Source organism: Haliaeetus albicilla, chromosome 13, assembly GCF_947461875.1.
Source record: "Haliaeetus albicilla chromosome 13, bHalAlb1.1, whole genome shotgun sequence".
Taxonomy (NCBI): Eukaryota; Metazoa; Chordata; class Aves; order Accipitriformes; family Accipitridae; genus Haliaeetus; species Haliaeetus albicilla.
This window is the reverse complement of record NC_091495.1, coordinates 12,390,903-12,416,703: the sequence shown is the minus strand read 5'-3', so window position 1 is coordinate 12,416,703 and position 25,801 is coordinate 12,390,903. Positions and strand designations below refer to the sequence as shown.

Here is a 25,801-nt window from a genome sequence, read left to right as displayed (position 1 = left end):
AGATAGAATTGTATTGACTGTACCTCATCAAAATCAACCTGGTTTTATTTCACCAAGATCAGTGTGGCTGTAGCAAAGGTGGATTTGGCTTCGTGTTGATCTGTTGTAAATAAACTTACTTCCTTCTGGGAAAAGTCTCCTTTCCTTCTAGGAGGTAGGTTTCATCCAGGTGCTCCTTCCACTGCCAGGCTTAGCCTCTTTTTGTCTACTGTTCCCTGACGTCTAGTTATTTCTTTTGTGCAGGAAGCAGATGACGCTCTGTGTGCTGAACCGTCAGGAGGACAGAGGAGACGATGCTCTGCGGGTGCTGTGGCAGTGAAACCCAAGGCGTGCCGGCCATTCTGGAACAGGCTGAATTCGAACCTTTCACTGAGGGAATTTGCTGGCAGCAGCTCTGCCTGCTGTATGGAGCCAAGGGTGTTAACAGTAGGAAAAGCAAGAATGAGAGAAGAACAAAGCCTATTTTCCCCTGTCTTTAAGGAGTAAATGTTATCTTTGGATGGACTTTGAAGTCATCCAAAATTCAACAGGGAAAAATGTTAAATGAAATTAGCTGCAGATCAATGTTTACACCTTCTTCTAAAAGAACAAGAGCTGTTTAGGATGCTAATGCTACATCTATATGACCCAACCGAAGTGCCACGGTCCTTTCCCTGGGCCCAAGGCCAACCCACAGCCTGTGCCAGGGATTGCTGTACCGGTCCAGCAGTGTGGATGACCAGGTCCCAGTGACCGTGAATGGGCTCTGCTGGAAGTACTAGCATAGAGGTTGTCTCAGGTGTGTTTTCAGCATATTTGTACCAATGTGTAACACTGACATATGTTCCTAAAGTGAAAGCTGGCTACTCTGTTGCTTTGGTAATGTTTGTTTCAGTTCCCACTACACCTCCTCTTGAACTCCTGTCTTAAAAAAGGCAGGCTTCATTGCTGCAGCCCATAGCACTTGAAGTGTGAAGTCAGGCAGAGGAATTCAGAAGAATTTAGCCAGCATCTGATCTTACACAGGCCAAGTAAAAGTAAATAAGGCTTTTTCTTGGCATGAAAGAAAGAGGCAAGAAGGGCTTGAATCTGACACAGGTAACTTTATTTTTAAAAAGCAGGTTTCTAACACACACCTGTGATCTGCAAATTCAGGATTCACTTCTAGTAGTCTCTAAAAATCCCTGGTCCCTGCAATCATCACTACGGTTGCTCAGCCAAGTGCTCAGGGAAAGCAAACATAGCCAGATTAATATTTTGAAGCATGTGTCCATGTTAGTATTCATGCTGCAAATAAGATCAGGAACTGTGGCTTACACAGATCACCTGATCTTGAGTAAAATACCAACTCGTAATTAGCGAGGGAACTTCAGACTGGGGGCTAAGCGCATCTACCGCACAGACACGGATCTGATTAGGCTCTGACATGTCTGTGGACAACGTGCAGTGTGTTGCTTGCTGAACACACGCCAAGTGATTTCCCACGGAAGCCAGTAAAATACTTCTAACGCCGCTAACGAACTTGAATATTTGTGTCTTTCCCTAATGCTCTTCGGAGAACAGCCCGTCTTTTTATAAGGGCAGCAGCAGAATGACGAACCGTGGCAGGGGCTGCCAGACACTGCTCCTGTGCGGACACGTACGGAGCAGGGTGTGAGGGAAGATCGCTTACTGAAGCGATGTGGAAACTGGCCGGCCGGTTTTCTGGGGTACGGGCCGATCCAACTTTCGGAGGTCGAGTGGAAACGGGGAACGTGTCGCCTGCGGCTCTGGCGGCAACGAGGGGCAGGGGCGGAGGCGCAGCCCCCTCGCCGCCCACCCCGTCCCGGCCACCCTCCGCCGCGATTCGGGCCTCCGCCTCTGCCCGCTCCAGTACGTTTCTCCGCACGGCCGCAGGGCAGAGACAAACCCGACTACCGCCGGGGAAGGCCGCTGATCTTCCCCGAACGCGCTGGCAGCGGCGCGGCCCGCGCGGCCCCTGCGCAGCGGCCGAGGGAGCCTGCGGTGCGGCCGGGGGAGGCAGGCGACCACCGGCCGCCCCGCGCAGGGCCGGCGCCCCCTCGGCCTTGCCTGCGTAGGATGCGCCGGCCGAGAACGCGAGGACTGTGCTGCTCCTTCCCGGGGGGGGGCGTGGGCACTGCCGGCATCACTCCCGCCTCCGCGTGGCTCTCGGCCACCCGCACGGCAGCCCTTCTAAGAGACTGTGAGGAGGGGGCCGCGCGTGTGCCTACGTGTGTGTGCACGCACGTACGCCCGCACACCCGCGCGGCGCCCCGCCCGGCGAGATCCCCCGGCCCCGCCCCAACTTCCCGGGGCCGCCTCCCGCTCGGGCCCTCCCTTCCCCGCCGGGGCGGGGCGGGGCGGCGGGGGGCGGCAGCGGCGGCGGCGTGGTCTCGGCGGCGGCGCGGGATCCGGGATCCGGAGGCGAGTGACCTTGCCAGGCAGAGCAGGGCTGCGCCCGCCGGCGCTGCCACCGCGGAAGCTGGGCGGCGAGACGGCCGAGATGGTGGAGGACGGCGGCGAGGAGGAGGCGGAGGGGGAGAGCGGGGAGATGCCGGCGGCCGCCGCCGCGCCCCCCCTGCAGCGCTGCAACGGCTTCCTCCCCGGCAAGGAGGCGGAGGGCGGCGGGCGGGCGGCCCCGGCGGGCGGCGGGGAGCGGGCGGCCGAGGCCGAGGCCATGCTGTCGGCGGCGGGCGGCCGGCCGGAGACGCGGCTGTCGCGGCGGCGGCTGGCGGTGCTGGCCGTCTTCAGCTGCTACTCGCTGGTGAACGCTTTCCAGTGGATCCAGTACAGCATCCTCAGCAACGTCTTCGCCGGCTTCTACGGCGTCTCCTTCACGCAGATAGACTGGCTCTCCATGGTCTACATGGTGGCCTACGTGCCGCTCATCCTGCCCGCCACCTGGCTGCTGGACGCCCGCGGCCTGCGCCTCACCGCCCTGCTGGGCGCCGGCCTCAACGGCCTGGGCGCCTGGCTCAAGTGTGCCAGCCTGGCCCCCGGCCGGTACCCCCTCACGCTGGCGGCCCAGGCCGTCTGCGCCGTCGCCCAGGTCTTCATCCTGGGGCTGCCCTCGCGCATCGCCTCCGTCTGGTTCGGCCCCACCGAGGTCTCCACCGCCTGCGCCGTGGCCGTGCTGGGCAACCAGGTAGGGGCGGAGGGGAAGCGGGCTGCCTTAGCGTCCGTCGGTTAGGGGGGAGAAGGCGTTCCCCGAGAAATGGTTGCGGGGCAGCGCTGGAGAGAGGAAAAGGGACGGAGCGGGGGCAAGCGCGGAGGTGATGCGACGTCCCGTCCCGCCCTGCCCAGCCAGCCTCGCCATGCGGGACGCTGGCCGCGTGGCGGGTGTGCAGCAGCTCGCGCGCTTCTCTCGGCTGCCTGGAGTCCGTCGGTTGAGACCCTTCTTGGAAGTCGTCCTGCCCTGCTTTCTCTTCTCCTCGTGTTCGGCATCTTGTCTCTCGCGTTCAGCATCGTTCATCCGACTGAATCCACCCCCAGCTGGAGGGGGGTGAAGTACGTGAACCTCTGTGGAGAGCCCCGGTGCCGGCATGTATTAGTTTCTGCTTTTTAAATACGGCCTCAAATCGCTAAGTGCCAGTAGTCAATGCCTTGGTGACTCATGAAGTTTTCTGTAATACTGCAAGGGCTCACGTCGCTGTGGGGAGCTGATAACCGAGTCACAGATTTCCTCGATCTCCCTGGTCACGGCCAGTTTCAGAGAGCTGGAACAGGCGTATCTGAAAGCACGGGTGAAGATATGATACTGATGGGTTTTTTCCTCCCATAGCCTTGTTCTCGCCCCCTGCCACTGTCCCCGCTTTTTTGTGGCAACAAAAGGTTAAGATTCCAATCAACATCGCTGGTGCAGGCTGAGGTCATAGGTACGGTTTAATTAAGGTAACAGGGGATTTGTTTTTCCTCATGTGAGTCTAATGATTTTATGTTTGTGCACTTTGGATTATTACAGCAGTAATATTAGCGTTATGTATTTACAGTTAGGGTTGCTCATTAGCTCATACCTGGCTGTTTATAGTTTTCCCAATGCTTTTCCAAAACAATTTTTTTGCATTGCAGTCTTCCAGTGCACAAGTCAACTGTCCCTTTTGGACTGAAGAGATGGGGGGTTGTTGGTTGGTTGGTTTAGTAGTTGAGCAAAAATTCTGCTTCTGTGTCCCAGAATCAGGTTAAAGGTTTCTTTGGCAGCTAAATTTCCGCTCTTCCTGACATGCACTGGTCCTCCCAGTAGCAAGGAGTTACTGGGATTTCAGTTCTGCAGTGCGGTGCCAAGGATCCAACTTGAGTCTGAAACTGATGCTTTGCTTGGATGCTGAGATACGGGGGTTGAAGTGGTGCAGGACAGGAGCAAGAGTGCAGGGATTGTGTGGATGGGAGCCATGAGGAAGATGGACAAGGAAAACGAGAGCAGAGGTGTGAACACAATAAACTTTAGTTGTTTCTGGAGCACATTCCTCCAGAAGCTAGGACTGATCTCAGTGTGCCGACCTGCTTGATAGCCCTCTGACAGGGAAACACCTGTGAAACGCACTGACAAAGTGTATTTCGTCTCCCTCTGGCAGTCCTGTGCAAAGGCTTATAGATTATTCTGCAGCTGTGCTGTACCCTGCTAGCTCAGACCTGTGTGCTACATAGGTCTTAAGATCCCAGTCCTGCTTGTGACCCATGAAGACTGACGAAGTGTCAGACAATAGAACTTCTCTGTTCTCAGTTTTTGCTTTCTTAAAAAAAAAAACACCACCTCTCAAAAGCTAGATTGAAAGAGTAGTGAAATGACAAATTAGGCACTTGGAAGTTAGAAGTAATGTTGTCTGTATATTCCAACGCAATTCATTTCTCCATATGCGTTTACAATATAGTCTCGCTGTACTTGTTTAATTGCACAAAGTGAGCTGTGTAACAATTGGGTTGCTACAATCAACTGGGCTGTTGGTCATTATCAGATATTTTGCATAACTTCAGAGCTACAGCAAACAGGGCTGAGACCGCAGGCAGAGGAGGGACAGAGTAGTCATCAAAAATCAGATCGCACCCGTTATTTCCTGAGATGCCGACCATTTGCAGTTGAAACACAAATCACTGGGTTGTCAGGAGTGCCAAATTTCCACAACTATTCAGCATCTTAAACTGGGCACACCAGACTCCTTGGAACTCTCGATCCTTCTGGCCTTAACCTCTCTAGATGTAAAACGTGAAAAATGGTATCATTTGACTTTCTTGGAATACTGTGAGTACTGTATCGACTCACACTGACTGGGGGAGGAAAAAACATACCTTAAGAAAAAGAGTAATTGTGTACTCGGTTCATGTTTGTAGGGTTCATATACTGAAGGGTGAGGATAAAAAGGGACAAACTCTTCAGATGAGCACTGGATACTGTGTGAATCTGATGCGGCGGGGGGAGGCAGCAAAACCCTCATCGGGCATATGCACAAAGGGCGCTTTGTGTAAGCACATTGGCACACCTTTAATTTAAGTACTTTCTGAGTGTTGGACTTACTACTCCAACAGTCTTTGGTGCTCTTTTTTATTTTATTCTTTTACCTGAAACAGAAGCAGATTTTTTTTTTTTTTTTAGTTTAAAAAAAAAAATTTGTTCTAATACTTTAAAACACAGTTTAGTTTTGGAGGAGCAGCAGAGATAAATTGGAGAGTAGTCCAAGACTATTGTTCCTTCATGTTTTAAAATGCTTTATATATATATATATATACCCAAAATTTCAGTCCTCGTTTTTTTGTCCTTTTTAATACAAAATCAGTTGCTACGTTGGAATTGACTACAGATACAAACCCACTACTACTTCATTTTGTGATTTTTTTTTTTTTCTTTATTTCCTTAGCAATAATTGCAGATGTAGGTTTTGGGTTTGTGTTTCTTAATAAGGATGCTCCTTTTCTCTTGCTCTTCTCTGCTTTATCAGATCTGCAGTAAACCTTGCATGTCAGTCTTTGTTACTGTAGTGGCAGGATTGTGACATCAAGTGGAGGATTTTGATTGAGAAAAAGAGAAGACGCTTTCTACAAGAGTAGCTGGAGACTTCTGTCATCTCTAGGCCTTCAGTTGCAGGATGACCAATACAAATTTATGTGCACACACAGTATTTTCTTGTGAAAGATTCTTCTGCAAAAAAACTTCCTTAATGCTTAGTTGTTAAATGTGCTATCAACTAGGTGTAGTATTGTAGTTTAATTTAGAAATGAAAAGGTTAAAACCTGAGTTATGGAAGACCTGATTGTGAAATGTCATTGAGAGTGGATGGCTCAGAAGTATAATACTAAAGGAACACTTGCCCTTCATTGTTTTATTAATACTTATTATGATATAAATTCTGATTTCTACCTGGTAAGGCTTTTCAATTCTGTTAATTTTTATGTTCCCAGGGAAATGATTTTTGGTTTTCTTTTCTTGCTTTCCAGCTTGGCACTGCAATTGGCTTTTTGTTGCCTCCTGTTTTGGTTCCAAATACACCTGACGATATCAATCTAATGGCACATAACATCAGCATCATGTTCTATGGAACAGCAATAGTGTCCACGCTTTTGTTCTTCTTAACAGGAGTTGGTAAGTTTTCTGTTCCTGTAATTTAAATGGTGACCATAGGGAGTGTTTACAACATCTCACTTAAAATCTGATTTTGCTCAAAGTAGTTTCTCGAGTTTACTTGTGTTCACTTACCTGTTGCTCCAGGGTTAAGCAACAACCAGTTTACTGTATGTCGTGCTTCACGTGGAGTGACCTCTCTCAGAATATTTAGTTCACTTAGACTTTTTGCTACAAGGACATTATGATGTAATTTGAAGTCTCTCTGTTAGTCTTACAATTCGGATACAAAGCTCTAGACACATTGCAGATAAAGTCTGTCTTTGACCATACGTTGGTAGCAATCAGATGTGACCGAATAATTAGCACAACCTTTGTGGCTGTGACTTGATTCTTCCATGAGAAAATCTAGAATATTTGTTTCATGGAAGTGTTAAAAACCACAAGTTAATCTTCTGAAATTCATGAAACCAAAACACTTCAAAAAGAAAAAGCATTAGTCTGGTGAAAACAAGTCAAAATTGTTCCTTCTTTTTCCCCAGTGTTTGAAGAAAAGCCCAAATACCCTCCTAGTCACTCTCAAGCTGTCCTGCAAACCATGCCTCCCGAGGATTACTCCTACAAGCAGTCGATTATTAACTTGTTCAAAAATATTCCATTTGTACTTTTGCTGATCAGTTACGGTAAGTGATGCTGTCTGGCTGTAGTCTGGCAGAACAGTTCAAATGTGTGCCGAAAACATATCGAGTTTTAGTTGTGGTGGTGATTTTCTATGTGGGAGGGACTGTCAAGCTTTTACGTACTCAACAGCCAGTGCTGGCAAGTCCGGCAGGATTCAAAATACCATATGTAGGTCTGGTGAAGAGATTTTACCTGGCAGATAAAAGGTTTTGCCTCTGATGCGAGTCTTAAATAAATAAAGATTAACTCTTTAGGGTACCAGATCTGCGTGGCTACACCTGGAATGACTGAAGCTTTTCTTTTGGTACTGCAGGTATTATGACAGGGGCATTTTATTCTGTCTCCACGTTATTAAACCAGATGGTAGTAACTCATTATGAGGTAAGTTTCTTGGATCTTCTTTGTATTTTTTTTTTTTTTTACTGTACCTTTGCAGAGGTGATGTTTATTATTATGTAGGTGCTATGTGTGCTCAGACGTTTGGTTTCCTTTATACCTCCCTACAGTTTCTTGCACCATACAGCTATGGGAGTCATAGGAATGTTTGTTTGCGCTTATGACTGCCAAGAGGTCTGAACTTGACTCTGAGTGGAAGCAAGTTATTAATGAGCACCATATAAATATTTGTTGAAAGGGTGAAGAAGTGAACGCTGGGAGAATTGGCTTGACACTGGTGGTGGCAGGAATGGTGGGTTCGATTATTTGTGGTTTGTGGCTGGATTACACTAAAACATACAAGTAAGTGTGGGTAGGCATGTATGGGGCTAGGGGTAGGAAAGTGGTGCAATTGCATTAGAGAAATATTGCAACATAAGGGCTGAAGTGAACTGATGATAAAATGCAGTTCACTCCTGATCTTTTAGCGGCCTTGGTAGAGACTAGTTTCTGAGGCTACGGGAAAAGCTTGAGACTCTTACTGGTTCTTCGCCAAAAGAAATGAGAGCAGAGAATGCAAAGATGCAAAGGGGTTTTCCATCTACTCCTGTCTCTTCAGGAGTGTAAGGCTAACAAGGAAAGCACTGTATGTCTTACAGTGGGCTCCTTCTCCTAGGAAGTCATAAAGGCTCAAAACCTACTCTGCCTGGTTTTGTAAAATGGGCAATTGATGGATTCTAATTTTTTTTTTATACTACTCCCGGTCCTATTAGTAAGCATAATATTTGCTTTAATTCAGGGATGACCATGGAGCAGAGCTCTGTTCCGGGGTAGGAACTCCTGGGTCCATCACCCATGGTGTGGTGCCCCTCAGGAGTGAGCAGTGCCCTGGAGCACTGCTTGCGGTGGAGTAGTTCTCCCCTGTGACTCTTAGTACATTATGTGCAAGAGCTCTAAAACCTAATGGATGTTAATGCTGTAGATTGGCTTTGTTTCTGCATGTGTTTTGGCTTATAAATAAGTGATGTGTGCTTTAATATTTTGGATGATATCCCTTATTCCAGATTTAAAATAAGTAGAACATTGTAATGAGATTTGTTTGACTTGCCTCTTAGGCTGACTTTTATTGGTAATAGTGATCGATTTGGCTGCTCGTGTATTGTATAATGGGCAGCGCTGCAGAATGGCCAAGAGGTACAACATAGCAGAGAAATAAATTAATTTTAAGGTAATAGTATCTGCTGTGATTGTCCACTCTTTGAGAGTCTGAGTAAGTCTTTTTAGCCTTGAGCAAAGCAGTCTATAACCAAGGCAACAGAGTTTGGGAAGGGATACATTCTCATTGTGTGACATGTTTGAGTCAGAATTACATGAAGCAAACTTTATAGCTGTAGAATGTCAGTTGTTAGAGAGTAAGTAATGTTTATATTACTCTTCCATGCTTCAGCAATGTGCTATGACCTTATGTTAACAATGTTAATTTTTGTTGTTGTTGTTGGGTTGCAGGCAAACTACTTTGATTGTTTACGTTCTCTCTTTCATTGGGTTGCTGGTATTTACTTTTACCCTGGACCTCGGATACCTTATAGTAGTGTTCGTGACTGGAGGAGTACTTGGGTGAGCGATTAAAGAGGACTAGAAGACTTACTGCAGTTCTGTTCAGAAACAGTATTTAATTGTTTAACTAAATGAGTCTGCTGTATATTCTGTTGCTGTGCTCTCAACCTATTCCTATAGCTCACAGTACAGATAGGGCTTACTAGGGTTTCACCTTCTGTTATATCAGAATAAACTGAAAGTAACTGATTTTTCAGTGAATTTCATTTAACATTTTTATGGAGCTTGTCATGGTTTAACCCCAGCCAGCAACTAAGCACCACGCAGCTGCTCACTCACTCCCCCCCCACCCAGTGGGATGGGGGAGAAAATTGGGAAAAGAAGTAAAACTCATGGGTTGAGATAAGAATGGTTTAATAGAACAGAAAAGAAGAAACTAATAATGATAATGATGACAGTAATAGTAAAAGGATTGGAATGTATAAATGATGCGCAGGGCAATTGCTCACCACCCACCGATCAACACCCAGTTAGTCCCTGAGTGGCGATTCCCCCTGCCCCCACTCCCCCTAGTTTATATACTGGGCATGACATCACACAGTATGGAATACCCTGTTGGCCAGTTTGGGTCAGCTGCCCTGGCTGTGTCCCGTGCCAACTTCTTGTGCCCCTCCAGCTTTCTTGCTGGCTGGGCTTGAGAAGCTGAAAAATCCTTGACTTTAGACTAAACACTACAGAGCAACAACTGAAAACATCAGTGTTATCAACATTCTCCTCTTACTGAGCTCAAAACATAGCACTGTACCAGCTACTAGGAAGACAGTTAACTCTATCCCAGCTGAAACCAGGACAAGCTAACAGAAGTCTGTATGTGGTCAATTTGTTTGGTTCCAATTCAAAAAGCTGTCTGCAGTAAAGCTGAATCTTTCTGTTGCCCAGTGGATAAGTGATTAGAGTTTAATGAGCAAATCTAGGAAGACTGGCTTCTGTGCATTTTGATTAATCTATGTTTTGATAGCCTGAGCAACATGCTGGGTGCTTTGTTGGCTCAGAAGAGCATGAGCACTTCTCATAGATACATAATCTAAGAGCCCCCAAAGGTGCTGAGGAAATGGTGCTGTGTCCAGACACGGCCGTCAAGGTAGAGCCAGAAATGTTTTGAGAGTTTCAGTTTAAAAACTAGTTGACCAATCTCAACTGCATTCAGCCCCTGCTCTTCCTGTCACCCATTGGTCCCCTCAGCTTCTTCCACATCCAGCCTCATTCCCTACTGATGGTCTCTTTTTTGTCCTCCAGCACAGATGTTTGGGCTGATGAAATGATGACGTTCGTGTATGTCTTTCATTTTAAAGTAATTGGCTTCAATTATGGAGTGGCTTGTGGACTGGTCAGAGAAGGTTGTTTCATATGTATTCAGGTGGTTATGGGAAACAGGACAAATATGTTAAAACATCTTTGTCCTAAAAAGAGAGATGTATGGCTAAAATTGTTGGATGAGGTCAGGGGAACGAAGCAGACAAAGCAAGCGTTGAATCATGTTAGGTCTTGAAAACAGACAGTTCAGAATACCAGCTAATTCATAATACCATGTGTTCATGTTTGATTTTCTTAGCTGTAGTAATAGATGAAGGCCATACCTGTCATCCTCTTACTCTCCGCTTCAACAGGTTCTTCATGACTGGCTATCTCCCACTTGGGTTTGAATTTGCTGTGGAAATTACATACCCAGAGTCTGAAGGCACTTCCTCAGGTCTCCTTAATGCATCAGCACAGGTTATATCATTTTATTTCTTCAAGTGAAGTAATGTTCAGGAAGGCCACTCTGCTTGAATCTAAGAAGCCTTTCTTAGACTTGGCTGTTAAGTCTCTGTTGTGTTGCTGTAGTCTTAATTTTTTAAATTTGGCTTTTATAAGATGTGACCTGAAACTTTGCAAGGTAGAGTGATGGCTCTTTTCTATGTGATCCTGATGAAGTGACTTGTTTGTTTATAGATATTTGGAATTGTCTTTACACTTGTTCAAGGAAAACTCACAACAGACTACAGTCCTCGTGCAGGAAACCTCTTTCTTTGTGCTTGGATTTTTGTGGGCATTATCTTAACAGGTAATTAATCAGAAATGTAAGTAATGATTTCTCTTTAATGTAAAAATGGGGAGGGTTTTTTTGAGATAGTGAATTTCTGGGTAGTTTTCAGATGTCTTGGACATCCAGGATTTAAATAGGTGGCTTTCTGTCTGGGCTGACAGAAAGTGCAGGGTTTGGTTTGGGGTTTTTTTGCTTTGTTTTTCACTTTAAATACTTGCTGTGTGCACCCCGTTTGTTTTAAGGATGATGTTACTAATATATGGACAGCCATCTGTCACCCATTTCTTAGGTCATGTCTTGAATTTGAGGCAGATGTCTATCTCCAGAGTAAGATAGTAGATGTAAACAAATACATAAATGGAGACAGTTTGTAGTTTTCCAAATGCAAGAAATGGCTGATGTATTCCTGAACTGTACGAGTGACTTACACATGCTGGTACTTACAAATGTGCTGAAAGTGCTAAAACCATCAAGCTTTGCTTTAAGTACTCATGGTTTAAAAGCTTTTATTGTCATTTTCTGTGTGTGCTTTGTGAGGAGCAAGTTCAAATTGTCAGTAAGTTCAAATTGCAAGGGTGAATACAGGTTTTTTGAATATGTGCTGAAAGCAGCTTCTATGTGCTTGCACTGTACATTTCCCTTGAAAGGCATGTCATTGCAAAGTTGTGAACCACCTTTCTCTTTTTTCTTTTTTTTTTGTTTTGTTTTGTTTCAGCCTTAATAAAATCAGATTTGCGAAGACACAATGTGAATTCGGGGATTATGAATTTGGATGTTAAAGCTGTAAGTGGTGACTCTTTTACTGTGGTTGTATTGCCATACTTGAATGCTTGGCTTCTGTTGGCATAATAATATTAACAGCAAAAGAGTAATTGACAAAAACTTATAGTATGACTGTTTCCATGCGGTTTTGGAACAACAGAGCCACGTGGGATGCTGCCCTCAGATATCTGTTTCTCACCTTAGCTTCTATGAAAAAAACTGAAAGACATTCTGCTCTCAGATTTTCCTGAATTTTAAGTGCCTAATATTAATCTCTGATTTTGTTGCTTGAATCTTGCTTTTTCCTATTTGCAGGTAGCATTGTAAATTGTGAAGCTGTTTTGTGTATTGGGTTAGGAGGCTGTACTAGAGACTACATATTTTATTTAAAATACCTGCTCTCCCTTTAAGTGAGGTCAGTGTCTGATGAACAGAAGTCATGCTGCAGTTTCTACACTGTGCTGCATGAAGAGCTGGGTCTGTTCTGCTGAGCACCCTCTCAATTTAAATGAAGAGCGAGTGTAGCACTTTCTGCTGTTCAGGACCTAAGACCATGTTTCAGCAGCTTTTCCAAATTATCACAGTTACTAGTAGAAATAAGGCTGCCATTGGAAACTTTTTTCAGTGCTGTGAGTTTTTTGGTCATTTGGATCAAGATAATGAAACAGCTTTTTGGAGTCAGATATTGCAAGATCCTTTGTCACACTTCTTATGTGTAGGTGTCTTGCATACATATATATAGCAGCTTTTGATCATCTGCGATCAGGTGCACGCAGTTAGTGTCTGCATAAGGTTCAGAAACTTCCAAGCTGGTGCTATATGAGCAACTCGAACCTGAAACCTGTGCAGCTGTGTGTGCACACTATGGCATCCTGTGGGTTTAGCAGCCTGGGTCAGGGCTATCTCGGGGTGTACATGCTGACTATAGGCAGTGGTCCATGACTTGCCTGTTTTCTGTTATCACCTTGTTAATTAGCCTAGATGGTCACGCAACTTCATTTATATTAGCCAGGATATAAAAAAAAACTGGAGTCCTTGCCCTGATATTACCATAAATATTTGAGAGCTGCCTATGTTAATAAGGTACAATAGCACTTTGATGCCAAACCTTGATCATCAAGATTCTACTGTGTTTAAATGTAATGGAGAAAAAACCCTGAAAGTTAATCTCCATGTGATAAATATCTATATGCAGTAAATATATATTTTAGAGTTATAATAAGAAACTCAATTCTTGTTTTTTTTGGTTTTGTTCTGGTTTTTTTTTTTCATTACAGATAAAAGGGAAAATAAGGCTTTCTATAAATGCCTAATTTGGCTCATTAACTACATATACTGTTGGATTCTAGCCTAATAATTACCCAAGAATACTGAGGTTGGAAATAGCTTCTGCTGAGTAACAGCTTAATTCCTGCTTTTTTTTTTTTCCCCCTCTCCAGGTACCAGTTGACAGTCCTGTAGAACCTGAAAGTACTACATTAAAAATACAGTCAGCTTTATAAAGCTGAAATAAGGTGACTTAGAAACGCACAAGTTTGGTTGGATACTGAACAATATTAATTAGTATAATCACTGGATTTGTGTGTATGAGTAGCAAAATGTGTTTGGTGATATTGGTGATATTTGTGCGGTGGAAACTATGAAGATGCTCCATTCGTTTTGCCCAAGATGCAAATAACTCACCTTTGTATGGAATATTTATTTTAACAGTTTTCAAGTTCTGCAGTTTCATTAGTAAAGAACTGTGTGAATAGTCTCCATGCTAGGGAGACATGCACATTCAGGACGCATATTTGAAAAAATCTGGAATCCTGAAGTACAGTTGTCAATGATCAGAAGTATCTAATACTCGTTTCTTGTTCAGTCTTTGCTAATGCATTTGAAAAGTCAGAGAGTAGGTAGCTGCACAGCTAGAGGATGTTCACAAGTTGTTTTTTTTTAAATGTATCTGTATTTTTAATATAAGCCAATGGTTTCTTCTGGGAAACTGTCTATAGCACAATACTGAAAACAAGAGATGACTGGAAACGTGTGTGTTTCATACTGGCATCTGACATTTCTTTTGCCTTGAAACTTCTTGATAGATATCAGAAGGCAGATAAGAGGAAACGCTGTCTTACAGATTCATTGTAACATTTCCAGGGAGATTTACAGAGTTTCACAGTAGACAAATTGAAGAAAAAAACCTTTCTTATTAAATACAGTAAAGAGGAAGAGAAAGGCCTTTGACATCTATACTGTGAAGTATTTATAGGCAATGGAATGCTACCACAGAGGTTGCCTCCATGGAATATTTTGAGTGCTTTCTCAGTTAAAGTGAGAGGAGTATGTGTTTACGAAGAGCTGGTGCCTTTACTTCGTAAAGAAGATCCTTGCCTCATCTTGAGTTTAATCAGTGCTGCTGAAGAAACTCCATTTTGTGTGTTAAACCTCTTCTGAATATTTGTGGAGTATCAGAAAATGTGTTCTATCCTTTTTTGCATTTATTTCTCTGTGTTATGAATTGTATCATTTGTCTCGTGAAATTTTTGTGCTCTTATAACTTAAATACTGTCTTTTGCAGTTTGTTAAAATCTGTAAGGATGACTGAAAGGAAAATACTGATGTCTCACTTTGAAATATTTGCTGTTTATGTCGTGCATCTTAGCTACAAAAGGAGCAGACTTCATTAACATTCACCTTGTGTTATTATATTTATCTGAATTTGGGATACAGATATCTCACTGCAGTGCTTCTGAAAGTATTCTTCTTTACCTTGTGCTCTGTCTACACACCTACAGAATTGATAACACTACAATAATACTGAGGCCCTACTACTACTGAAAAAAGTCAGACCTGAGTTAGTGGACTTTTTGCAAACATTTAAGCTTTAGCAGTCTTCAAGCTGAGCCTGCAGGTTCAGTACCATCAATGATGCCGTCTCTTTGAGTTCCCACAAATGTAGTGCCATCCAGAAGGAATCCTACTCGGAGTTTTCCATGGATTGTTACAGTTGGGTATGGGGAACTTTTTAACTCCGAGATAGTCTTTCAGTATGATAAGTATCGTTAAGCGCTTTTCTTTTTCTTGTCTCTCTGTAGATTCATTTGTAGGATCCTTTTATATAAAAAGGACCCTGTAAACTTTCTAAACTTAGCTGCTAAACTTGATGATCTTGATTTAACATTTTGTATGATAAATGCTTCAGACATGGGAAGACTGAATGGCAATATACATATCAGAATAAGCTAAGCATTCTTGGAACACTCTCCTTTCCAAAAAGGGTCTATGTCCCTTTGCCAGGTCCAGTGCTAGAGAGAAATGGGTACACCTTGCTGCTCCTGGAGAGGCGAGCTCTACGAGAAGAGTCCTCTGGTGAGGTAGCTGAATATAGAAAAAGTAACTCATAGATATTCAAATGGCAGGCAAGAGTATAGGGGTAGCAGTAGAGATGCTTTCATTATGCCAGTTCTTTACATTTAATGACTTGCTGTGATTTAAGCTGCCCCATCAAGGGATGTACATGTTTTCAGCCTGAGTAAGCAAAGTGAAAGTTCCTGCCTTTTGATATCTGTGGGTGGCTTTTCCCTTCAGAAAAAATGCATGCCAAAATATATACGTTCTTCGGCAAGATACAGATTCAGTAAATACTTGTGCTCATGGCCTGTGGTTGCTTTGTACTTCTGCTGTTGAGAAATATTAATGAGATATTTTTGCAGTTTTGGGGAAGTGTTTCCAAATGTCCAATAGAAAGTCTTTGGCAGTATCCAGAATGCTTTCTGAGATGTCTGGTACGCACTGTTCAAATTCAAAGATTGAGCTTTTTTCTTTCTTTTTAAAATCTATTTTTTAATTGATTTCTTCACTACTAGTTTCCAGTTTCTTTAGTTATGTTCAGCTGATTATTGAAAAAATATTCTAGCCCTTCTGGCTCCTTGTGTTTATCTTCTGCCAAATTACTTGGCTACCCTCTGAAAAGGTCCAAACAAGATTTTGGCATGCTGGAAACCCTGCTGGGTCCCTGAAAAGAAAATATTCCTAATAATGAAGGCTTAATTATGTCCTGGATCTACATCCTCCCTCTAAAAGGAGCTTGAAAGTTGGAAACCTGTGAGCTATTTCCAGGCAACAATAAAATATTTAAATAAAAGGCTCAGCAGCGAAATGAAGAGCAAATAAAGAACAAACCAGTATTTTATGCAATAATCTTACTATGTCTCTGTCAAGAAACCAAGGTTCTAGCTCATGGCAGAAATAAATTTGGGGTAGTTGGGGCTTTGGTTTTTTTGCTTTTAATTTTTCTTTGTTTAAAAACAACATCCACCCAATCAAACATCCATCTGGAATTGGAAATAGGGTTTCTGACTCTCTTAGCCTTGAGATTCTGGCTCAGCCCTCCAGTAAGAGTAGAGGTGGGGGCTAAAAATTGTACCTGCTTAAAGAGGTAATTGTTTAATGAATGGAATTACATGTCAACTGTGAGAGGATGGAGTGGGAAACCAAGTGAGGAGAGGCATCCCAATCCCACGCATCAGCTTTTGCTTTTCAATTTGCTTTTCTTTTAAGTGCTTCAAGAGAACTCTAGAGGCTGCAAGAGAACTCATGTAATGGTGAGCTTAAGCAAGGGGGCTGCCCCAAAGTTTGCAGGGGCCCACCAAGGTGTGTAATTGCTAAATTTCAACTACAAGATTCAGAGAGCGGCCTTTAAAATAACCCATTTTTCTTTGTTTCTTCCAGACTGTGTTAAACTTTTGCTAACTTCAGTGGGAGAGACCCAGAGAACATTGACCCATTTTTACTTAGGATTCCTAACATGGCCTTGTTTCTGTTGGCTGGGTATGAAAATATCAGACCTGTAAGGCATAGTCTGGAATTGCTACAATTGAGAGCTTTCTTCTTCAGCTTGGTAGATGAGTCCTTCAGAGCATTTATTTTGTAGATGGGTGCTTGTCTTTAATAGCATCTCTTTTCTGTTGCTGAATGCTCATGTTTTACGAGGAAGAAAAAAACAAGGGAAGAAGTAGGAAGAATACATATAAATCATTTCAGGTTAATAGGGCTTTCCTAACTTCATCATCTTGGTCATCTCTTTTGTTCAAGACAGTCTGTTGTTTCAGAGACAATCACTGGAGTGTGTAATTAGAGCTGCCAGCCCATGTTGCCTAATGAAAAAATGCTTTTTGAGAAATCTTTGGACTATCTTGTGCATCTACAACCAAGTGAAACTGGGTTAAACTATAAGCATTCACTGCTTTCATTTTCCATTCTGTGAACTCATGAGTTTTCCTGTGTGAATGGGAACATGTGACCTTTCTGGTTGCTGTCTTTCAATACATGTATATACCACCTTCTTAAGTGTAATAGGCTACTAATGATTCAGAGACCACAAGCTAAGTTACCATATCCCACGTGATCCGCCCCCCCCCCCCCCCCCCCCCAATTTGGTCTGAAGTCTGTGAGGAGGGAGAAGTGATGTTAATGCATGAACTAGAATGAATTAAGCAAAAAATATTCCTAAGAGAAATGTATTTTCATGCAAGACCCATGTTATTTACTGCTCATGTCTTTGTTCTTCTCATCAAGATAGCAAAAATTTTTGCTGTAATATTTTGGTTTTGTTAGTGTCCCGTTCTTTGTTTCAAGAGAAAATTAAAAATTTGTTATGAATATTCTCTGATTGCAATATTGCACATATGTGTATATGTGGGTGGCATCATTCCTTACCTTTATATGTTACTAATAAAGTATATAACATGTAACTTGATTGGAGCAAAGATTACCATTTTTGACAGCTGCTGATACAGCTTATGGTCTAAGAATGATTCATTTTTTTCCTTAGAAGCTGCCATTTAATGTAGGAAAATTTTATAAGTGAATGATACACTGTCATTAATAAACATGCATGCACATGTATATGCAGAGTGCATTTATGTGGGGTATATAAATGTAATCTACACAAGAGTATTGGCTTACAGAGACATTTTCTCAGGCTGTGGAATTAAAAGTATTAGCATCACTAGTTGATTTGCAGTGCTCTAGCACAGTGATTTCTCCTCCTTTGCTTTGGAAGAGGGCTGTGAGGAAAAGAAAGTGCAGTTAACCCCTAAAGCAGAACAATCCAAAGCCATCTCCTTAAGGCTAGTGCAAATATTTTATTAAAACACCCAGCTGTAGAGAGATTAGCTGGGGAAAGAGGGTAGAATAACTTCTTAGAGAGGATAGATTGAGACATTACATTCTGTTACGGCCCAACTTTTGTTTCTAAAACCAGAGGTGTCTTCAGTGGGAGCACAGTAGGACTGTTGCGAACACTCTGCAAGGGTTTTGTCACTTCAGGTGTTTAGTATTGATCCCCAGCACATCAGCTGTGAGCCAGATAAGTTGAAGGAACCTGCTTCAAAGAAAGTAGTCACTTTAAGAAAAAGTTTTGGGGTTTTTTTACCTCTCTTTTCCACAAAACTGGGATTACCTCTTAGCAATTTTTGTATACGAGATTCTTCACAGGAGGCTGCAGGTGCTGCAGAGCACAGGAAACACAAGCCTTTTGTTGTAGAACAACGCTAGCATCCACTTCAATAGTGGGATGAATCTTCAGATGGGCTCTTCATTTTGCAACCAGGACTGTAGGGTCATATTCCTCTTACAGTATCTCTTTGAAAGCTGCAGGCTATATCCCCATTTAGCATTGCAATTTAAACATTCCCACAGCTGGGAAGGAACAATCACAGCAAATTATTATTGCCTTAAAGTTTGTTTTTTGGCAGATACTCACTCGTTCTTGAAAGAAAACACCAGAAACCTCATCAGGTAAGTGGGAAATGTGAAGCTGTCCTGACTATGATTAAAGCCATTCTTGAAGGAAAATCCTTTTTTTTTTTCTTCTTTTTTTTTCTCTCTTTTTTTTTTTTAGTTTTTTGTTTGTTTCTGTAGTTGGGAGGAGGCCTTATTATCCAAAGCTAACAAGTGTTACCTCTTCCCGAAAGTGATGTGGTTTGTGCATGGTTAGAATATATATGTGCCTAACAGTCCACCTGCTTCCAAGGCTGGAAAGGTTTCTTACAAGCCTGCTGGATTTCCTTCTGGCTCTGCTTCACAGTGAGCTAACCTTATCTCTGACCATGTTCTAAATACTTAGATCTTAAATTAAACAACGTCTTTCAGAAGACAGTAGTAACCTAAACTTTGTAGAAAGGACTTCAGCAGGTATGTTTGCAGTAAAAAAAAACCAAAACAAACCACTGGCAGTGGTTAGACATGGTTACTAATTTGTGAGATTGGCTAATACCTGCTTATTATCATGTGTGGTCAAAATGCAGCCTCTAGGATGCTGATTTCCAGTCTTTTCTCATTAAACTGCTTCTACCTGTAACAATGCTTAGGTCATTAAAAAAAGTTGTAAATAACAACTAAGGGGCATTGTCAGAATTGTGGCCTTGCGTTACAAGTTCTAGAAACAGACGAGAACCTACAAAAGCTATAAAACCCTTGCAGATGGAAAACATCTAGTTAAAGATGCCTCATGTAAGCCCAGAAGTGCTGTCGCTGTAGCTCCACACGTTGGAGTTCTTCAGCTTTGTAGAAGAGGCAGTGAATGTGCATCCTAGTGAGCTGATTTTGGAAAATAGAAAGGTGTAATTAGAAGCTGCCTTTTTCCATGCCCAGGTGACTTTGGGGTTTGATGTCTGTTTTATCACTGTAATGGCAATTTCTTACTTTGTGACTCACTTTGTATTCTATCTGTACTTGTGTGTGCATCCTGAAAAAGTATCTTTTAACAGCCATGTGAAAAAGTCTCAGATGAGACTTGGTCAGTTGAGTAAAATAGCATTGGCGTTGTTGGATGTAGCAGCTGGAAAGAAATGCTTTGCCTAAGTAAGAACAGCAAACCTGCTGAGAGAGAATGGGATCTCTGGATTATAGTTTAGTTTTCTGTCTAGGTGTTCCTTAATGGAGAAATTGACTTTTACCCTAGGAAATTCTCTTGAAAGTTTTTTTCTTCAACTGACTTGCGGAAGTAAAATTGAACTTTAGTTTCATACTCATGCATCTGCTTTGCTTTCAAAAGTTATGTAGTGTGTACTAAACCCAGCTTCTTGGTGAGCAGCATGACTTAGGGACGTCAGGGGCTAGCCCTGGTTCTTAAAGCACTGCGTGAAAATTGCTGGGAAAAATCCCAGTGAAGTATTCAAGGCTTCGGAAGTTTTCCCAGCCTGTGCTGGGCTGAACCAGAAACTTCCCAACTTCTTTTTTCAGAATGGGGCTGTCCTAAGGTTTCTCGGATTCTGATCACTAGTTGGGATAAGGTAGAAGAGGGACTGCAAGTGAGTGCAAAGTTACTTATTCTTCTGGAAATTAATTTGTCCAGCTGCTGCCAAGTGTCGCGTGCCAAAATTGGAGGGACTCAGGTTCGTGGATTTCCTTGGTCAGAATTAAGGTGAAACGACACCAGGGGAGTTCAAACAACAATCAACATTTATTCAACCTAGCTAACCTTGCCCAAGTGTAAGTGAACTTATCAATATGAACCTTGCATCGTGTCATTAAGCTGCTGTTTGAAAAGAGAAGGGAGGTGTAGAAAAAGAAGCGGAAAAAGGAACATGAAACTTTGTCAGAAGGAGAGCCCTCCCTTTGAGTCCCGAGGTTCAGAGCAGACCCCCTTGCTTTCTGGACTCCTTCTCAGAGAGGAGCTCAGGGGCAGCTAGATCCACTCCTGGTCTCAGACTTGGTCAACGGTTTACGTTTAAAAGGTTGAGGTGTAGGGACTGTGGAAAAGAGAAGGAAAAGAGGGAGAGAGAGAATGAGAGAAAGAAAGAAAGAGAGAAGAGAAGGGTTTCACCAGTCCTGGGTCCAGCGTTGGTCCAGCCAGCGCAGAGATCCAGTTCCAGAGGGCGCGCACTGAGAACTCGTTCTCCCTTCTTCTATAGCGTGTTAGTTGGTGGTCTCGACATGTGCAGTTCACGTTCCTGGGGTTGTCTGGAATCAGTTGGTGAGCTTGGTGGGGGGGTCCATTGAGGAGTTGCCTCTCTTTCCCTGCTGGCATGACCGCTTAAGATAGAAGCACAGTCCCATCCTCCATGGGGTCCCCTCCTCCAGGTGCATACGCTGTGCTCCTTCTCCTGGTCACTTAAGGTACGGAATTGCAGCTTTGGAGAAGTGCGGTCCCACCCTCTGTGGGGCCTTCTCCTCCAGCCACATTGTCCTGTTCATAAAACTCCAGCATTTTTACAGAGACAGTCTTCTCCACCGAAGTTCTTTAATGAATGTTTGAGACATTGGCTATAATTTGTCAGACTGTCGCATCAAGGGAAAAAGGAATTAAAATGTAACAGTGCAGCTTCTAAGCCTGTACATACAGTTTTCTCCATTAGTTCCTGGAAGGTAACTTGATTTCTTCAGAATAATTCATCAGCTAATTCTGAGCATCCCTACAGGCGTTAGCCAAAACCTACATCCTGTGCTGAATGAAGAGGCATGGTCCCGCTAGGGTGAGAATGACTCACCCTTGAATGATTAACTGGCTCCACGGGACCTGAATTTGTGTATTTTGTGCTCCCAGAGAGCAAGTGAAATTCATTTAGGGACCTAATGCTAAAAGCCTAAAACTCAATTACAAGCTAATGCCTAAAGCCTAAAAATCCCATGCTTTCTCATCTTGTCACTGCTCCACAGAAGCTTCAAAAGGGTAGCGGAGCCCTCGGAAACTCAGAAGCTTGATGAAGTTACCCAAACCAGAGTGTTGCTAGGGGAGATACAGAGGTCTATTGGCTTTTGGGGAGCAAAGACCTCTATGCTCGGTGTGATTTTCCTCTGACCTACTCCATCTGCTCGGGCTTGAGCTGTGAGAATCTCATGAGGGTTGAAATGTCTGTGTGCATGAAGAGGACATAGACCTTTATAGAGCCTCCTTGAAGTCTGCAGCTTGTGTGATCACACAACATTCTTGGTTTTGATTCCAAAGTCAGAAAATGCTCTGTAGACTTCTTGAGTTTGCTAGTTACCTCTGAAAATCAATATTGTTCATGTAATGGCAAATAATGAAGATGGCTGAAAAACATAATTTTGCTCCAGATAATCGTAGTTCTTTTAAGAGCTTTAAGTTTTTTAAATTGCCACAATATTTGAACTTTACTGTCACCTTCAGGTGCTTCTGTAATGTTTTGACTACTGTTCAGACATTGTTCTTGTCATGGTTTTGGCTGGGATAGGGTTAATTTTCTTCCTTGTAGCTGGTGTAGTGCTATGTTTTCGGTTCAGTAGGAGAAGAATGTTGATAACACTGATGTTTTCAGTTGTTGCTAAGTAGCGTTTAGACTAAGTCAAGGATTTTTCAGCTTCTCATGCCCAGCCAGCAAGAGGGCTGGAGGGGCACAAGAAGTTGGGAGGGGACACAGCCAGGACAGCTGACCCAAACTGGCCAAAGGGGTATTCCGTACCATGTGACATCATGCCCAGTATATAAACTGGGGGGAGTTGGCCTGAGGGGATAGCTGCTCAGGAACTAACTGGGCATGGGTTGGCGAGTGGTGAGCAATTGCATTGTGCATCACTTGTTTTGTATATTCCTATCCTTTTATTATTATTGTCATTTTATTATTGTTATCATTATTAGTTTATTCCTTCCTGTTCTATTAAACTGTTCTTATCTCATCCCACAAGTTTTACTTTTTTCCCTGATTCTCTCCCCCATCCCACTGGATGGGGGGGGGGGTGGTGAGTGAGCGGCTGAGTGGTGCTTAGTTGCTGGCTGGGGTTAAACCACGACAGTTCTCTAGAGAGGGGGAATATTAATGTGCAGAGCACTGCCTTCTAGGGATGCTTGAAGTGATGCCTCAGATCAAAAACTGTTTGATGAAATTGTCAATGTTGTGATGATATCTTTTTGTACCATGGCATTGAGAACAGCGTCTTACGCATTTTTCTCTTTGCAGATTTTGCACAGCACCTAAATTCAAGGGCTTGCGGCTTCTGGGCTTGTGACATGTTCTATTGCTAAACTTAATCACTTTTTCAGTCCCATTTCAAGTACAGCCTGGAAAGACAATGCATTTGAGGTACTTCAATACTTAAGGACGACATCTCTTCAGAGCATTTCCTGATCAGCATCATACTATCCCTAGAGGGCACAGGGTATCCCATAACAGAACCATGTTGCTTAATCAATTTCTAAATGGCACCAACAATCATGCTTCTAATCTTAAGCAGGCAGGGGTTTTATTGCAGTACACTCCTCCCTCTGTGCAGGCGGGGATGACTCAGGCTCTCACTTGGCAGTGGAGGTAAGTCCTGACTCTCACCTTTGGTACCACCACTGGTGGCTCCCCTGTGACAAGGGCTGCAGGTGCTGACGACTGCTGAAAGAGATCTTGTTTCTAGTAGCAGATTTTTTTAGCCACTGCCTTTCTTTACTACCTGTACTCTTACTAGGCAGTTCCCCTCCAAAAAAGTGATTATGCTGGGTAGTTTACCCTCTGACTAAAGGTTAAAGAAGTAGTAATTAGTCCCCAAAAGATGGATTGCTGAGATTTATGGAAGGTTACATTAGTGTTTCCTTGTTTTTATGAGCAGAGCTTGCTGTGGAGACCAAATCATGTGATATACTGGCAAGTAAGACCTTCGCAGCAAACTGTATTGACGTAATTATTTTCCCAAGCTACAGCAATGTTTGAGACTGAAACTTTGGAACAAGACAGAAAGGGTAAGGCAGGCTAATCGGGATGCTGATATTGTACTACTGAGAAATAGCAGTTTCATCTGTATCTGATGATATCAGTTGTAGATTGGCGTGAGGTGACTATAATAAGTACGGAAGAGGAAGGGGTATTTCACCGTCAGCAAAGGCTCAGGCCAAGTAGGACATGCTGACCTGCAATGGGTGTCGAAAGAGAAAACTTCCAAACCAGTTTTGGGGAGGCCTGATTTATAGGCTTTTCCTGCCATTTTGATTTTTTTTTTTTTTTTTTTTTAATGCCGGAAATATTGCCTGTTGGATTAGGCTGAGATCAGCTGGAGCCCAGTTAAACAAACCCATCTAAAACAAACACTGTAATGATTTGCTGCAGTAGAATTACTGCAGGAGGTCCTGGACTTGCTCAGGCAGAAATCAAAAGATACTGCTAATGTTCTTCATTGCTAAAGCAGCTGATGGCTGGTTGTTTGGTTTTTTTTTTTTTTGCTAGACCTTTGCAAAATAAATAAGAGTTTCCAGAAAGGGCTACCTTGGGGAAAGCTCCAAGGAAGCACACCCTCAAGCATTCCTTTTATAGCTTGCATTTATTTTTTTTTTAAAGCCTGCTTTACATATTTATTTTCCCAATGATCACATTGATGAATACATAAAGTTGTTGTTCTTAGTGGTTACGCAAATCACTTCTGCAAACTTGCATCAAGAGCCATTCCCGTATCACCATGGTTACATCCTTATCATAGTTTAACCTCGCATTTCATTACTAAACAAATTCCATTCCACCATAACTTCCAGTTTAGGAAAAAGCCCCAAACAAGCAAATTTTATTTTCCTTTTCAAAGATCAAATGAGGTCACTATGGTCTTTTCAGGAACCAGGCTAATGTTTGCATAGCAATAATGCAATTCACTTAACAGCAGGCAAACTTTCTTGACCTGTGTTTTCCCGCTTCCCTTCGGCAAAGCTGAAGCACCTTTGTAGAATTAACCATTTTGGACTGCTGCTGCTTTTCTGGACATACATTGCTTCCTAAATTCAGAAAAGGCCATTAAGATCCCTCAGGCCAGCTTTAGCGGAACTTGGGCTTTAGTGTGCCCAAGCTAGGCATGCTTGTAAGGTACCCAGGCTTCAGGCTTTTGCACTGACCGCTGCCAGCCAGAGGTACTGGGCATATTTCGTGCTCCACCAGTTACTGACTTGCATCTCATGCTCAGTGCTGGTACTGGGACCTTCAGTGAGTGTGGATCACTTAGCGTCCACTTTTGCTAACCTGGATAACAGCACAGGTCCAGATCTATCATGCTGCCACTGATTTGCATCTATCTGATGGAAGGAAAGAGGAAAAGATAAACTGTCAGGCTTTTGCTCAGGTGCTGTTCCTTGGCTGTTGCTTCCCAGTTCCCCTTGGATGGCAACAGATTTGAGCACCCTTTCTTGCATAAAAGCAAATCTCAGCTGTTCCTAGGGGAACTGGAACAGCCTGCCTGTAGATGCACCAAAGCAAATGCACCAGGAGCAGCTTTCTGGCATGGCTGTGGCACTGAGAAGAGCAGTGGTGTGGGCTGGGGCCAGGGCAACCACCACACGGCCTGTGCTGGAGGGGTTGGGTGGCCAGGCTGCAGAGGCAGGGATGCCTGGGCAGGGCAGGGGCAATCTGTCAACCAGCCCATCTTTTGCTGTAGTGCTGCTGCCATCTTGCTCCACCTCTGGGTTTGGTGCTTCACTTGTGTGCCCTGGCAGCACAGAGCGGCATTCCCATTCGTGGTGAGGCGTATTTTAACGTGGATCTGTTGAGAGCTGAGTTGGGGTGAGGCCTTACTAAGATCTTGCAAAAGGCTGGAGTCGTGGTGGCAGAGCACCTGCAGAGCAGAAAACCACTGAATTTCAAAGCAGCAGAGCGGGAGCGTGGGCTGTGCGTGAGACCTCACAGGCACTCATCACACCAGTGGTCCATTCCCCAGCAAAGCCAGCAGGTCCTTCCCCAGCCTGGCTGCAGCTCCCTGCCCTGAGGCTGGGTTGGGCTGGAGCTGCTGGCCAGGGAAGCCTTCTCCTGCTCATTCCTAGTGCCTGCACTGAGCCAGCAAGAAGGGCTGCTTGGAAACAATGTGTAATAGAAGAAGTGTTTTCCCAACTAAATACATAACTTAAC

The 25,801-nt window shown here is 43.6% G+C and overlaps 1 protein-coding gene across 1 annotated transcript; it reads left to right on the top strand.

Moving 5' to 3' along the window:
• The first annotated feature begins 2,352 nt into the window (after positions 1-2,352).
• On the top strand, positions 2,353-17,733 carry FLVCR1 (FLVCR choline and heme transporter 1). Its single transcript, XM_069800170.1, has 10 exons — positions 2,353-3,124; positions 6,406-6,550; positions 7,072-7,212; positions 7,524-7,591; positions 7,845-7,948; positions 9,092-9,202; positions 10,810-10,915; positions 11,135-11,246; positions 11,944-12,011; positions 13,430-17,733. Exons 1-10 carry the CDS (start codon positions 2,483-2,485, stop codon positions 13,490-13,492), a joined length of 1,560 nt encoding a protein of 519 aa, XP_069656271.1. The 5' UTR covers positions 2,353-2,482; the 3' UTR covers positions 13,493-17,733.
• Positions 17,734-25,801: the final 8,068 nt, after the last annotated feature.